The following is a 16,253-nucleotide window of genomic DNA, read 5'->3' as shown; positions in this document are numbered from 1 at the left end:
TGAGGGTTGCCTTCTGTTTTGAAGTCTCAGGAACCCAAAGACTTCACACTCAGCTCCCCTAGACTTCCTTGCAGGGAGTTCTGACCTGACAAGACGTGCCTGTGACTGTCTTGGGCCTCTGGGGGTTGTCTCTGCTGTTGGGAGCTGGAAAAGCAACACAACGACAAGGAACTCGGCGCATTGCTCATCTTGCGACAGTTTTTCCAATGCAATGCTGTGGTGCAAGAAGAATCTCCCCGTATTGCTGCTCCGCTGCTGAACCCGACGCAGCGCGTGTCACCCCTGCAAGAATGGACGCATCGAGGGATCGCGGCTAAAAAGGTTGACACAGTGCTGCTCGCCGCCGCCTCATCGTTTGCCAACAAATCCCGGATTTCCACACATCGTACCTGTGTGCAAGTTTTCCCCAACGCTTTTCTCACGGATCTGAGTCGGCTCAGAATCAACGCATCACTTCCCCCTACAGACCGGACCTGACACATCACTCCCCTGTGTACAGCGGAACTGTTGCATTGCATCCACGAAGGTCTCAGGAACTACGCATCCTTTGATTTTCAACGCTTCTCATCACTGCAGCTGTTTGGCTTGGTAAATTTTGAGGCAAGAAATCACGCATCCATAGTTTTCTATGGACTCAGTTGCTAAAACCTTTAAAAGTCATTTTTTAGGTCTTGCGCCTAGCGTTGCACTGCGTAGCAGTGTTTCGCGCAGCACGAGGCATTTTGTAATGGAAAAACGGGGTTTCAGCAGTCACTTTGGACTGTGAAACGCTCGTGCGTGTGCTTTTTTATATAGTGTTACCCCATTGGCGTTTGCATGCGTCTTATTGTAAAAGACTGCACGCATTTGGCCCAAAGCACGCGCATAGCTCCTTCCATGGCCTATTGGTGTCTATTACGCGCACCAAGCGCGTAATCGACACCAATAGGCCATGGGAGGAGCTATGATTGTGCCCACACAGGCGTGACGTGTGCGCCACTTGTTTGCTATGGAAATTTGCAAAGTGCCAAACATTTCACAGGCGCGCCAATAGCACGAGCGCGCCTGCTGCAAATAAAGCGAGGTGTCATGTGCACAGATGAGAACGTCCTCGCACAGGTAAACATTCCGCTCAGTCACACCCTCGATGACGTCACACGCTGCTCGCTGAATACTGGCCAGCAGGTTGCAGGCGGATCCTGCCAGATTGAAGGCGGAAGCGGTGATGTATGACCGAAGCCTCTGTTTCTTTCCCTCAAACCAACCACTAGATACCACTGGAGTTGTAGTGCGGGGCGGGGGGTATATTTTCCAGCAATAGAACAGCTATTTACTTGGTAACTGGAATAGCCTCCATCTCCCTGAAATAAATGAAAGTATTCCTGCGCATGGCCCCTGAATTGGCAGACTTGTTTTTTTTTCTTTAGGTATTCGTGAAAAATCATTTTTAACTTTCTAGCGTTCGCAAACCAACAGTGATTTTTTTTTAAATTGTTACTTTCGACTCGAATCGGGCCCATTGCGGACTTTATCAGCCCCTCCCTCCACCTCGTCTGATATTTAGGTCGAGCATCGGGCTCGGAGAGTAATAAATAAGTAAATCTTACAATTAGGGACACAAGTATAGAGTGCAGCGGTTTTAATTGTGGCTTTCCACATCGCAGACTTCTATTGTCCCCTCCCTCCACCTCGTCTGATTTTTAGGTCGAGCATCAGGCTCGGAGAGTAATTAACAAGTAATCTTTCAATTAGGGAAACAAGAAGCTGAGCGCAGCGGAATCGCAGGGTTCACAGAGCGCTTAACAGGAGGCACAGCACATGAAGACAGCTTCTGCTTTGCCAATGTACTCACTCTTGTATGGTCGGGAGCATGAGTGCAGGTGGCCACCCGCCGCCACTACAAGCATAAATTAAGCATAGGCAAAGGGGTGTGTATACACAAGCATAGCTGGCTAGAGACGCCTTTACTCCTAGGGCGTCACAAAACGGCTCTTCTTCACTCCCTGTGAGGCCTGACTCCTTCGCAGACAACTGTGTGTTCTACCTCACTCTCTGGGAGGCCCAGCTTCTCCTCATACAACTGTGTGCTCTCCCTCACTCCCTGTGAGGCCTGCTCCTCCTCAAACAACCATGTGCTCTTCTTCACACACGTAAGTCCCGCCTCCTCCCGAGACAACTGTGGAATGTGTCTCACATCTATCTACCTTGGACTCTGCAAGTACAAGCATTTGCAATGCAATAGGTCTGCCTACTTGTTAACAGTAGTCCACTTATAAGGTCCCAAAGGCGAGACCTATTGGCTATGCCAATGCTTGTCTTAATACTTGTTTGTTGGATTTTTGTCATTTTGGTTTTGCTAAGTTAGATAAAGCTACTTTATTTTTCTAAAGTGGTGTGGTGTCCATTTGTGGTGTTATCACTGTGTTACTGTGAGTGTTGATACAAATACTTTACACACTGCCTTTGGGATACGCCTGTCTGATCGTACCAAGCTACCAAGTGGGTGAGCACGGGTTATCTAAAGTGTGTATCCCTCTTCCCCTGACTAGAATCATGGGTCCCCATTTGGACAAAAGGTACCTACCTCTGCCAACTAGAGACACCCATTTCTAATAGTGGTAAGTTTTGTAGTATTATAGCATTACTGCAAAACATACTACAAGGTGTATTTTTGTAGTAACATACACTTTTGTAGTAAGTCCCCACCTCCATTATTTTCAATGGGAAGATGCTGCAGTACCAGTTGTAGTCCATGTGTAGTGATGAACTTACTACAAAAGTGTAAGATACTACAAAAGTCCACTTTATGAATACCCAACAGTAGTAAATGTACTCAAAAGTGTAAGTTACCTTTTGAATCAGGCCACACGTCTTAATATGTTCTGTTGTATGATGCAGTGTATGGTGTGCCCTGGTGGCTGCTTAGCACCAGTGGTATCAGCCAACATCTGGAATGAAAAGGCAGGTAATACATGAAACACATATTCGTGTACAATATATCCACATTACATCCAGGGCTACTGTGGGACCATTCTCTTTGTGGGGAATTGAGGTACATTCCGATTGAGAAAGGAATTATCGAAAAAAAAGGGTTTTCAATTTCATTGTGGACTGCTGAAGGATGGAACTGTGTGAGAGCAAGGGAACCATGTTGCAAAGGTTAGGAGCATAAACAAAGAAGACTTCTCTAGTAATCTTTCATTTAAGGGTCCTTCTAGGTTTCGAGTCGGCCCCTCCCTTGTGTGCAGTTAGCTGATGGCAGTCCCAAGTCACATTGTATACAAGCAATCTACAAAATGGACAGCACTTACATTGTCATCATCACAGGGGATGATGCAGAACGTGGACTATATAAATAACAATACACATTAACGTGCTTTAATAGTGCTTCACAAAATGCTAGGCACTTTTAATAACAAGTATTACTGTTTCCAAATGTAATGGCAGTGAATTAACCGAGTTTGGAAATATGGCAGAATTCAAATATGATATCTGCATGTAACTAAATAATACGCAAATTCATGTCCACACAGGCAGCATCAAATTCACTTTGTAGAAACTAATGATTGTATTGTGGCGTGTTTGAGGCTTAACAAACACAAGACTGACATACGCACGGCGATTTTATTTTCCCAGGAGACTCCTTGAGTGGCCACAGAAACACACCCTTTTCAACGATGGACAGCGACAACGACCGGTCCGACGCCAACTGCGCCTCTCAGTACAAGGGGGCCTGGTGGTACACTTCCTGTCACAACTCCAACCTGAATGGGAAGTACCACAGGGGAAACCACACCTCGTACGCCGATGGAATCAACTGGGCCGCTGGGAAGGGGCACCATTACTCTTACAAATATGTAGATATGAAGATTAGGCCTTTGTAAAAGGCGAGGAAAGAGATGGCGGCCTTCAACCCACCTGCTACCAGGAAAATGCAAGTCCATGTAGGTGGTCAACACAGGCTGTTTATATAGGTAAAAAGGAGCTATCTCTTCCATTTTCTGCTGCCATTTCCTCACCCACTTTTTGTTTTACCCATCACAGGGCTTTTATTTTCAGATAACACAAAAATGCACTTCTCTTATAAACTGTCAGCGGTGGCTCCTCTTTTATGGCTCAGCAAGTATACCTCCTCTTTCTCTGTTTAATAAAACTAAGAGGGAAATGTACTCAAACTTGATACAATGCAGCGCAGCAACAAAAGTAGCTGAGATATGCTGCTTTGAGGCAAAGAGGGGTGAAAACAGCACCATATCCTCTATCTGCTACTTTCTCTGTCCTTGCGCTGGCACATTTTGGTTGCCTTTTGAAAACACCAATGGTTTTGCACCTTTCAAGTAAAAAAATTATAACTTGACTTAGTGTAACACTTTTCTCACAGAGTGCAGCACACATACAAAGTTTAAAGATTTTATTTTCTGCTCAAACCTCATGCCTGCCTCGAGGAGGCGTGAGTTTTTGCCGCAAAGCACTGCCTACCTTTTTTAGCAGATAGGGTTTTGCATCAAAAACCATGGGTGGTTGCATCGGAACACCCAGTTACCACCCAAGGAAAGCCACCTTGACGCAAATTAAGGCAAAATAGTGTATAGCGCATATATGTGATAATTTAGGCAACTTTCCAATGCAAATCAGTATTTGCATCACACAGTAAATCCAAGCACAACAGGTTGTGCTGGATTTGCATACATTTTGTGACACAAACCCGACACAAAGTAATACTAGATTTCCCCCTAAGACTCCAGGAGCATATTTATTATGATATCATGCAGCTCTGCAAGTCACCTTGTTGCGCTGCCCTGCGTGACAGGGAAAGGGGAGGAATGCACTGTGTCCAACAATATATGGTGCATTCCTGTCTTTTCCCTGCACTGTTGCACAATGTGCTGTCTAGCGCCAATGCAGGGGCCCTTGCACCATGGTGCAAGGGTTCCTGCATCGTAAGCAGGATGAACACAGATTATTTCTCTAAGCAGGATTGTTTTTGTGCAGGAAGGGGCACCTCCCAGATCAAAAACAACCCTAAGAAGGAATTTTCTCTTTCTATGAGTGCTGCAAATTGCAGCACACATATAAAGAGGAAGTAACAAGGAGAAATAAAGATATTTCTCCTTGTTACGCCTCCCCTGGGGAGGCATAGCCTTTTGACGCATTCCAGGTCTACCACTGATGTTAAATCTGGGAATGCACCAAAACCCATGGGTGGATGCATAGAAGCACCCGCACTCCACATGTGGAATGCCTCCCTGAGGAATTCCACCTCCCTGAGGCTTTGAATTACGCTGTGTTGGATTTCTGAGGATCTATCAAGGCACTCAGGGCCACAAAATTTGGCCTCACTTGGCTTGACAAATCTGACTTACAATTTGCGCCGCCCTTGCGCCTCCTTGCGTGGTGCAAGGGCAACTCAAAACCTACATAAATGTGACCCTCAGTTTTCATTCGATGTTACACTTTACATTTTTGCCTGCTCTGTTTGTACTCCCATTATTTTGCTATTGACTATTATGACTGATCTTCTGAATCCTCTATCATACCTTCAATCTCCCGTTCCCGAACCTTGACCTCATTTCTGTCCAACCAGGATGCGTTTCGCCACGTTTGTAGTTCCTGTAAAGCGCCTTGACACACTATAGAGCGAATGGTGCTGTGTTGAATAATGCTGTACATACAAATAATGTTAATGAACCATTTTCTTTATGGTGTAATGACATGACAGGAATGTTGAGAAGTACGTCCGTGATTTCTGTGGCTCTCCAGGTAATTTTAAAGGCCAATCGAAGGCAGAGGAAGAGTCCAGTATGAATTCAGAGACTAATACAGCGGTGGAATGAATGTACAAAAAAATACCAGTTCATTAATTCCGAAAGTGCTATAGCTTGCAGTAAGGAATCTGGTGTAAAACTGAGTCAGGATGAAGCGCCAACAAGATGTGAAACCTTCCTAGCAGTTTGCTTAGCAAAAGAAAATATAATTTCTGAACTGTTCCTTAATAAAGATGTCCATAGTCAAAGATTTATCATTGCGAATTACATCATGGTCAATTTTACTTTGTTGACTGCCCTCAATAAAAATTGTTGGAGTGTTTTCATTTCATTCTGTTCCTGCAGGACGTCTGACCCTGCTGCTTGACTTATAAGATTTCTTGTGTTAATGCACCCAACACCACCGCCACAGATGCCTAGATTTCACACGTATACATGTCCACCTTCCTCTTCATGATGTGGGCTCTGCCCTATAATCCCCCTTTCAGACCTCACTACAGACGGTTGATCTGTTGCAGATGATCTTTTGCTTCCAAACTGTAAGATATACTTCGAGTCAGACTCCTATCCAGCTTTATGTGTATTTGGGGTGTATGGTCCCAGCAGCAAAGTGGTGAGGGGGAAGGACTGCCGTTTTAGGGACATGTTGCACTGTTTTACGATTTTAACAGTAATTTACATTTTTATGATAATTTTATCCCACGCGCTAATATAAAAAATAAGTAGGAGATGGTGTATTTAAAACACACAGGGTCAGATGTACTAAGGAATTTCTCGTTGCAAACGACCCAATTCGCAGAATCATGCCTCTTGTGAATGGAAAAAAGCCTTCTTAAATGTACCAACCCTATTTGGGATTTGGTAACCTATTACCGAATCGCAGATAGGGTTTGCGATTCGGCATTGGAAGGGGCGGGTTTAGGGCACCCCTCCCTAATACCGAATCACAGTGGTATGAAAGAATGTTTTGTGATTGAAATGCAGTCGCAAAACATTTGCTTTTTAGATCAGGTGAATTTTAATACTGGAGGAGGCAAGCTCAATGTTTTTTAATTTGCCATTAGTGTTGATGAATTGAACGGGTAAAATTGATAGAAAAAGGGCTGAATACCATTGGCGATTCCAATATAATGAAGATATGATGCCCTGGAACACTAATAGTATAATTGTAGGATTATTTGAACCATTACATATGACCAGTCTAGTATAGTACCAGCTGTCATTTCAATTTATCAATTTATGCAAGGCAACTATGAATATATTTGGATGGTCTGTCACTCTGAATAGACACATTACATCTGATTTTCCAGCTGCATGTTATGTTATGTTAAGTCTATTTGTAAAGCTCACTATCACCCTCAAGGGTATTCTGGTGCTGCACAGGTGTCTGTGCCTAGCCCTCCCAATGGTAGTTTGGTTAATTGAAAAGCCAGGACTTCAACTTCTTCCTTAATTCAAGAAGGAGGAGGCTCTGATGTGAAGTGGGAGGCCATCCCATGCATTAGGAGAGATATAAGAGAATACCCGTCCTCCTGATCTGGTTCTCTGTGTGCGTGGGATGTGTGGGAGAAGGAGTCCTGCGAAGCGTAGAAGTATAGATGTTCCGTGAAAGGAGGTGTGACTGTTCAGGTAGGTGGGGACTGAGTTGTGTAGTGCCTTGAATGTGTTTGAAGAGTTTGAATTTAGAATGTTTGTGTATGGGAAGCTCCCTGAGGTGTGATGTGAGTTCTGTGTGGGAGGTTGAGGTTGACTCTGGCTGCCGATTTCTGGTTGGTTTGTAGACATACCCTGTTTTTCAGGTTTGTGGCATAATTGCTCTCTGCACTATGCACTGACTCGGCTGTTTTACAAAGCTGTGGATGTGAACGGAAGTCTAGTTTTTCTTCGCACCCAGTGTCAATATGTACCCTGTGATACCCTGCACTTACTTCCTGAAGTGCGCTTCTGGTTCAAACTCGCTTTCTGGATCTGTGAATACCAGTACACCTGTTATTACTGTGTAGATACTGGGACCTAGAAGCCCCTGCCTTGCTTAATATCAGTGTAGGGCCCCAAGGAGAGCAAGGAAACAGCAAGTCTCCTCCTGGGTGACTTTGCAAAGTAAGTGGCACAGGTCAATGGACAGAATAGGTGGAGGGTGGGGATGGTATAGTTTATATAAGACAGGCATAAGGTGGGAAGGCACTTCAAAGCACCGGTACCAGTGTGAAGAAGTTAGAAAAGCAATTTGCATAGTGTGCGAAGCAGGTAGGGAAGATAGGGGAAGTTGGGACATGTGTTCTAAGACACCTTATAGGTAAAGAAAATGAACCATATGATGGAGGTAACAACGTACAGGGTATAGACAGTGCAGGCAAACAAAGAACCGGCCAATGGTTATACGTAGGAGGCACAGACGTCTATAGCATACACAAGCAGAGAGCTGGAGTGGCATATGGAGTCCCTGGTACTGGTGCACCTTTAGGTCTTAGCGGCCTGGGTTTTTCAAGTTGGCCTATGCTGAGGGCGAGGAACGGTGGCAATTTACTTAGCAAGCAACAAGCCCTCCAGGACGCTGGCCTTAAGAAAAAAGAAGGTCATCCCTGGATTTTCCATTGTTGATGGACCATAGAAAAGTTATGTCTGCTCCGCAATGGAAATTAAATGATGGGGAAGTTGGTGATAGAGAAAGGCCTGGAGTGTGTGTTGAGAGTATTGAAAACACGGAGGATGAGTTAATATTGAATTATGAAGAAGACCCTGTGGGGCTAGGTGAAAGATTGGGAATGTGATAGCAGGATGCATGGAACAAACATGACTGAAATAAGGAAGGGAAGAGAAAATTAAAGAGCAGAAACGTTTTCTTGGTGTCTGGAGCAGACTGAGCACACATGGAAAAGGTCAGAAGACAATGAAAAATGGACATACAGAAGAGGAGCAAAGGCGATTTTCTAAATTGCAAAAAGATAGGGAATCATGGTGGTCTGTTCGGGAAGGAAAAGTTAAGGTTGATACAATTACAAAACATTCGATTGGGGTGGGGGTTGAACTTTTAGTAAAAGATTTCTGTTTGGGGACCCAAGAAAAGAACTTCAACAAGACAGAACATCACAAAATAGATAAGAATGTTAAAGGGACGAGGTTAATGTGTGAAAAAGAAATACAAAGTGGCAAAAATGAAAATTCAGACAACAAATAAGGTTCAATTGAGGATAAAGACAATGATGAGTCGCTGCAAAAAAGGTTACCATATAGGTATTACCTTGCCTTTAGGGTCCCATTTATCGGAAATAAAGAATAATATTTGGAAACATTAATTTGTGGATGTATTCACATTACTCCATAGGGAGATTCAGGCAAAGAAGGGATCCAAAGAGGAAGAATGGGAACTGGCTAGAAGTCAAAAGGTTCCTACGAACATAGAAAATTGGACCTCTGCTTCTTTAATTTATGCAAGTGTTAAATGAGAAAAGCATACTGACATAGCGATAGCAATTTTCAAATATATGGACATTATAAGATAGGATCAAATGCATTTTGGTGGATATGCATGGTCTGATGAGGAAATTAGAGCTTGGGTCCGTTTAAATAATGACAAGCCATGGGTTGAAGTAGATTCTGAGCTGTGGCTACAGTGGACGTCATCCACACACCCTCCAGCAACAAATATACAGTCCGTGGCTGCCGGTGACTTACAGGTCCTTTCTGTATTGTTCTGTACCATGAGGGATGGTGTGGTATGGCAGGGGGCAGCCAACAGCAACATGTTGGGCTTTCAATAAGGGATTTTGCCCAAGACAGTTCTGTTGCTACAAACTCAAATGCTCAAAATGTGGGGCAATAAATCCTCTCACTCAGTGTTTCTCAGCTGCTAAGTACGGGAACAAAGGGGAATTGAAAGAGGAAGAGGACAGCAACTCCAGCTTATGGAGAAGTGCTCATACCCCAATTAAAATCGAAGTCTTAGTAAAATGGCTGCGGTACTATCTAGATAAGCAGGCAGCAGTAAAACTGTTTTGAGGATTTAAACAAGGATTTCTAATTGGGGAACCAGGGACCAATTTTAAAAAGATGGTCAGACAATCGAAATCAGCATAGTAATTGCAAGATATAGTGCAAAACGAGTTAAACAAAGAACTACCAGCAGGGTGGATTGCTGGACCATTTGTGCATTGGCCAATAAACAATTTATAAACTTCTCCTTTAGGTGTTGTTCCCAAAAAACAACAAGAGAGTATCGACTAATACACCATTTGTCATGGCCAGGATGGCAGTCCATCAATGATTTTATTTCCCCGACAGATTCTTGTGTCAGTTATGCAATGCATCTGTAGATGATACCATGAAATTAGTTAGTGTTGGAGGAGTCGTGGCAGAAGTGTCAAAAAGTGACATACAATCAGCATTCAGGCTATTAGCAGTTGATCCGGCTAATTTTGCTTTGTTGGGAATGCAATTTGTGGGAGCTATATATGTAAATAAAGTCTTGCCAACGGAATATTCTATATCCTGAGCTTCATTCGAAACATTTAGGAAACTTTGGCAATGGCTCTTCAGACAAAAGAAGTGGCCACAAACTATTATGTCATTATCTGGATGATGTCCTGTTTTAGGGGGAAAAGGGACTCAGGCCAATGTCTAAAGGCTCTACAAAAATGTCAAAGTGTTGCTGAAGAAATGGGTGTTCCATTAGCCCCTGAAAAGACAGAATGTCCTATCACTAGGATTACATTTCTAGCCATAAAAATAGATGCTATTCAGATGGAGACAATACTGCAGGAAAGGTCCAAGAAATAAAAACATTGCTGAGATGTTTGTTGGAAAAAGAAAACTGGAATTGAGGAAAGCACAGAAATTATTATGCTACTTAAATCTTAAATGCAGGGGAGATCGAGCAGGGAGGACACTTCGGAGATGATTAGGTATGGCAATGTCTGGAGCATTACTACCACATCACAGAATACGGTTTTCAGCATCAATAAGAGCAGACTTATTGTAAAGTAAGAAGTCCAGTAAATAATGAAATAGTGAAGTTTATTTGAAGGTAAAAGGCATAGCGCAACCGTCAGGTAAAATGACTAGATCAAAACTGCCAAACTCAGAACGTGGAACATAGAACTTAGAAAGTACACGCAGGTACTTAGTTCTATCTCCAAGAAATAAATAAATAAATGCAATGTACAATGTAACACATCTCATCCCTACAGGAAAACAATAAAGGAAAAGAGAAGAAAATAAAGAGTAAAGAAAAAGAAAGAGGGAGGAAAAAAAAACAATAAAATGTATAATAAACGACATGAGATTATGACAAAAATCTGGAGGGTAATACAACAGGTCTAGAATTACTTTTAACTCTATAAGCAATGGATTGAGAGGAATGTGAACTCTGTTGAACATTCTCGTTGGGATCATTGTCCGATTTCATAAATTTACACTTGGCAACTTTTCTTATGTTCGAAACTCTCCCATCTTGAGTAATAACTGAATTTTTGCACACCTTTACAATTTTGATAGGATTACCAAACTTGGAAGAACATTTGGATGAAAAACCTGGTTTCTTGATTCTCACCCACTTCAAAACTAGGAATTTTCACTTTCATGTTATAGTCAAACAATGCTTTCATATTATTTTGCTTGGTTTCCGCCCGTTTGGCAACTTGACTGATGTCCACTTGGTCAACATCCTTGTTGATCTTCTTTACCCACCAAGGACATATTCGTTTTCGTTTCAAAGCTTTATTCGAGCAAAATACTCATAAAAGCACAACATACATTTAAAAGGTACAGAACTTAAAATTGATCTTTTTATACAGTCAATAATAAAAACCATTGTGACAGCTTTGACAATAAGGAATAAAAACAGTTAGATACACATTTACACAAAAAATCAATTTACATTAAAAGAAATAGCCCTCCGTCTAATTGACCATGCCCACCCCAAGTATTTTGCTGTTCCCAGAACAATTGTTAAATCAGTGGAGGTACAGATAATTCTTAGCGCCTCAACTCCACTAGATGTCCCTAGATTCCTAGAGATGGGTACCAGCCATACTCTTCGAGGGATTGCGTATGCCTTGCAGAGAAATAAGAAATGGCCTATGGTTTCCTTGGCTGCACCACACACCGGACAGCTCGAGGTAGTCACACTCCTCCACCTACCTGTCAGAGACCTCAGAGGGAGGGAACCAGATCTTAACTGGAACATTAGTTTCCTGTCTCCTGGGACGGTGATTGTGTCCCAGTAAAGTTCTAACAATGGACACTGTTTAAATTCCAGGAAACGCCGCTCCATCGTGTCAGATCTCGTTCTACTCCAGAGTCTGCCATCAATCCTACCCCAATATAAACTTTTGATGGTATTTTTACTGGGAAAAACTTCCCCCGAGGGATTATTCCAGAGATTGGAAAGGCCAAGGTCACCTAAAGCAGCCCTGAGATGTTTAAGCCATACTATTTTATGGAAAACATCCGCTTTTATTACTGCTAGGAACCCCTCAGCATAGTGCCGTATCTCTGGGGTAGTCCAGAGGCGACGCCAATAAAGGATAGGGCGCAATCTTACTTGGTCACTGACCGATCTTAACCCTAGATCAAGACCAAGCGGGATTAGTGGGGTGCTCTGGGGGAGTCCCGTTATACCCCGAATAAACCTATTCTCTGATAGCTGCAAAGAGAGGACCTTGTCGAAGCCCCATAGTTCCGCCCCATATAGGGCAGACCCTATGGCCTTAGCATCATAAACAGCCAAGACTGGTTTGATAGGTTTAGATTTTGATTTTTTGTGTTCCACCCTTAACGCTCCCGCAATCTGTTGGTGTTTCAGGGCCGCCTTTTCTATGTGTTGAGACCACTTTAAATCATTAGAGATCTGAACCCCAAGGTAGGTGAATACACTAACTACCTCTAACTCACTATTATTCAGGAGTATTTTTGGGCTGGCTCTACGCTTGGGCGAAAAAATCATCAGCTTGGTCTTGCCCACATTCACTTCCAAGCCGTGTTCTCCGCAAAAGCGGTCAAAGATATGGAGGGCACGCTGCAGGCCTCCCGGTGTTTTGGACAAAATTAATGTGTCGTCGGCGAACATCAGGATCGGGACCCTGAGGCCCGCCAACGAGGGTGCATCCACACAGACATCCAACATCCGAGCGACAATTCCGTTAATAAATAACGAAAAGAGCAAGGGTGCCATCGCGCATCCCTGTCGAACACCACGTTCAACGGGGAAATCGGTGGAGGATTCACTGTTTGTGCCCCATTGGACCCTGGCAAAATTGGCCTCGTGCAGCCTCATGATCAAGGTGAGTAACTCAGCCGGAAGGGCAATTTCACTCAGGACTGCCCAAAGCTTTCCCCTTCGGACCAGGTCGAAGGCAGCCCGCAAGTCGACAAAAGCGACATACAGGCTGCCCTCGCCTAACACCACCGTTCCCCATTGAAGTAAAGCAAACCGAAACACCTGGTCTACCGTACTTGTGGCCCGCCTAAAACCTGCCTGGTAAGGGGACAATGCACTATTCTCCTCAACCCAATCCATCAGCTTGTTTACCACCATTCTCCCTACCACTTTTTGAATGGTGGCAATCAAGCTTATCGGCCTATAGTTCGCCGGGAGGGACCTATCCCCTTTTTTATATATGGGTATGATGATCGCCCCCTTCCATACTTCCGGGACTTCAGCTCCTTTGGCGATGGAGTTTCCCAAAAGGGAAACATATCTAACCCACCGATCCATGTCATTTTTAATGACGTCGGAGGGTATCCCGTCAAGACCCGGGGCCCATCCCCCTTGGGCAGCACGTATTGCAGCTTCTGATTCTATTAAGGAGAATAAATTTCCCATTGCGAATACTGCTGAAATAGTTTTCGCAAACCCAACCTCCTCGGACTCTGCATATTGGGGTTTAAAGTATTCTACCCAGGCACCCTCGGCGACATTGTTATCAGGTTTACATATGTCAGTAAAGGGTTCTCTGCCTTTGAGAAGCTGGAAAGGACTTACTTCAGTAACTGAATGTGGAGTAACTCGGTAGATCCATAATCTTTTCCTCACTACATCTCTCCAAGATTCACCAGACTTACAAGCAACTTCAACCGCATCTTTAAGAACCCGGTTAAATCGTTCAGCTTGACCATTTTCTCTTGGCTCATAAAGAGAAGTAGTAAGATGTTTAATACCACATGAACCAAGGAAATTCTTCATTTCATGTGAAATAAGTTGAACTCCATTATCCGTAACCAACGTTTCTGGTGAACCTTCACGTGCAAAAATCTCTTTAAGAAAAGAAATAATGACTAATGTGGTAGCACTCGCAACAAATTTGACTTCCGGCCACTTAAAATGGTAATCTATCAGGACTAGAGCAAAACGGGCATTGTAAGGGAGAAAATGGAATGGACCAGAAATATCGAAAGCTACCTTTTGCCATGGATGTTCTGGCCAGGTAACAGGATTGAGGGGAGCAGAGAAAACTCTAAGCATCTTATCACTGCTTATATGAATGAATGAATGAAAGAGAATTTATAAAGCGCGAACTAAGTCCAAGGGCATCAAGGCGCTCTGAAACAGATGGGCCTGCAGGCACAACCAGCATGCATACTCAGGTTTACTTTACAGAGAACAACCAGGTCTTAAGGATCTTACGGAAGATTGAGTGAGCTTGCTGGCCCGAGAGGGAAACGGGGAGAGCGTTCCACGCCTTATCCGACGCAAGTCAAAAAACTCTTCCCCCCCCATCTCATCTTTTTAAATCTAGGGACCACAAGCAAATTTTTATTGGCTGACCTGAGATTCCTAGCAGGGGCGTACCTGTGGAAAATATTCTTTATACCCACCGGGCCCTGTCCATAAAAAGCATTATGGGTAAGGCAAATAGTCTTAAACAGGACTCTACGGTCCACTGGAAGCCAGTGCAATGAACTGAGAGCAGAGGACGCCGAAGAGCGCTTGGGAAGATCCAATACAAGCCTAGCCGCGGCGTTTTGTACCAGCTGTAAGCGGCGCAACTGGCCCTTATCTATTCCCAGATAAAGGGCATTGCAATAGTCCAGTCTGGCTAAAATCAAGGCCACAACAACCTTTTTCCGGGCTTCAATGGACAAAAACTGGGAAATCTTTCTTATCACCCGGATAAGTCCAAAACAGGTAGCAACTGTTCTGGATACCTGGCGAGACGTAGAAAGGCCAGTATGAAGCACCACTCCAAGATTTTTTCCCTGAGAGGCCGGGTGGGACAGGGACCCAGGGAAATGGGCCACCATTTGCTGGACCAGGTGTCAGAACTGTCCTCGAAAATCAAGACCTCCGTCTTCTCACCGTTAAGTTTCAGGTAATTTTGAACCATCCATGTGGAGACAGCAGTCATACAGTTCTTAAAATTGAGCGCAGCATCACTGGATTTTTGGGTGATAGAAACAATGATCTGCGTGTCATCCGCATAAGACAGCACCTCAAGTCCAAAAGATTGCACCACCCTGGCCAACGGGGCCACATAGATATTAAAAAGGGTAGGGCTCTGAGACGAGCCCTGAGGCACTCCGCAGACAAGGGGACAGGACTCTGAGTAAAAGTCACCCAATCTAACGGTTTGAGACCGCTGGCTAAGAAAAGAGGAAAGTAGGTCCAGGGCTTAATGTCTTAAAGCAAAATGTTAACCGATATGGGTGATAACATTGGAAAGACTCAAAAGCTTGCCGAATTAACGCTGTTGGAAGAGCTGTTCAGGCAACCTTTAGGGGAAATTTTGGAGCAGAAAAAGGAGGATAAACGATCACATAGCTCCTATGACGGTTCTACTTTATCCGAGACTATCGGAGCCACTAAGGAGTTAAAGATTTTAAAGAGCTCCTTAGGGGAAGTAATGGCCCCAGTGATCTTTGAGTAGTGTTTTTCCTTTTCCTCCATTATGGCTGCTGTATATGCCTTCAGGCATTTCTTATGGGATTCCCTGCCAGAAGATGCCAGGTCCTTCCGCCAGAGTCTTTCCACCCTTCTACACTCTTGTCTCATATTTCGGAGAACCAAGGAGCAGAAGGCGTTTTTCTGGCCAAGTAGCACATTTTTAAGGGGGCGAGAGAGTCCATCACCGCAGTGATTTTATTAGAAAGATACTCTGCTGCATGTCTACATTATGAGGAACTGGTTGCTGGAAATCCGCAAAAGAAGTCATGACTGCCTTGTTAGTAATATGGGAAAAGTTTCGTTTTTCAACTGTTTTCAGCCATGTGCTCTGAGTATTGACAAGGGAAATAGCCCTAAGAGCAAAAGGGACTGCGAGGTGGTCGGACCAAGAGAGGGGAAGGGGCGTGCCCACTAATCGATCATCATTTGAAAAGAGCCCGTCAAGGGTATGGCCCGCAGTATGAGTAGGGGTGTTCACTAGTTCAGTGAAGCCATAGCCCTTCAAACATTCTAACAGAATATGGGTATCATGATTTGCGTGATTTTCTAAATGGAAATTAAAATCGCCAAGAAGCGTGAGGTTCGTACGCTCAAGATAAGGTTTGAGGAGCTTACTAAAATTTTCACTA

The 16,253-nt window shown here is 43.9% G+C and overlaps 1 protein-coding gene and 1 long non-coding RNA gene across 3 annotated transcripts in view; one reads left to right on the top strand and one right to left on the bottom strand.

The window, feature by feature from the left end:
• Positions 1-6,067, top strand: part of FCN3 (ficolin 3) — a 143,894-nt gene extending 137,827 nt beyond the window's left edge. The window contains exons 8-9 of one of the 2 annotated variants that reach the window (XM_078681913.1): positions 3,616-5,373; positions 5,564-6,067. In XM_078681913.1, coding sequence (XP_078538039.1) covers positions 3,616-3,863 — 248 coding nt within the window. In that variant the 3' untranslated portion in view covers positions 3,864-5,373; positions 5,564-6,067. Of the gene's footprint in view, positions 1-3,615; positions 5,374-5,563 lie in introns of those variants that run through there. The other variant, XM_078681914.1, reaches the window with a different exon arrangement.
• The window catches only part of LOC144823421 (uncharacterized), a 454,764-nt gene that overhangs the window by 100,133 nt on the left and 338,378 nt on the right, over positions 1-16,253 (bottom strand). The window lies entirely within an intron of this gene.

This window comes from Lissotriton helveticus, chromosome 3_1, assembly GCF_964261635.1.
Source record: "Lissotriton helveticus chromosome 3_1, aLisHel1.1, whole genome shotgun sequence".
NCBI classification, from domain to species: Eukaryota; Metazoa; Chordata; class Amphibia; order Caudata; family Salamandridae; genus Lissotriton; species Lissotriton helveticus.
The sequence above is the reverse complement of the archived record's forward strand: the minus strand, read 5'-3'. Positions and strand labels throughout refer to the sequence as shown.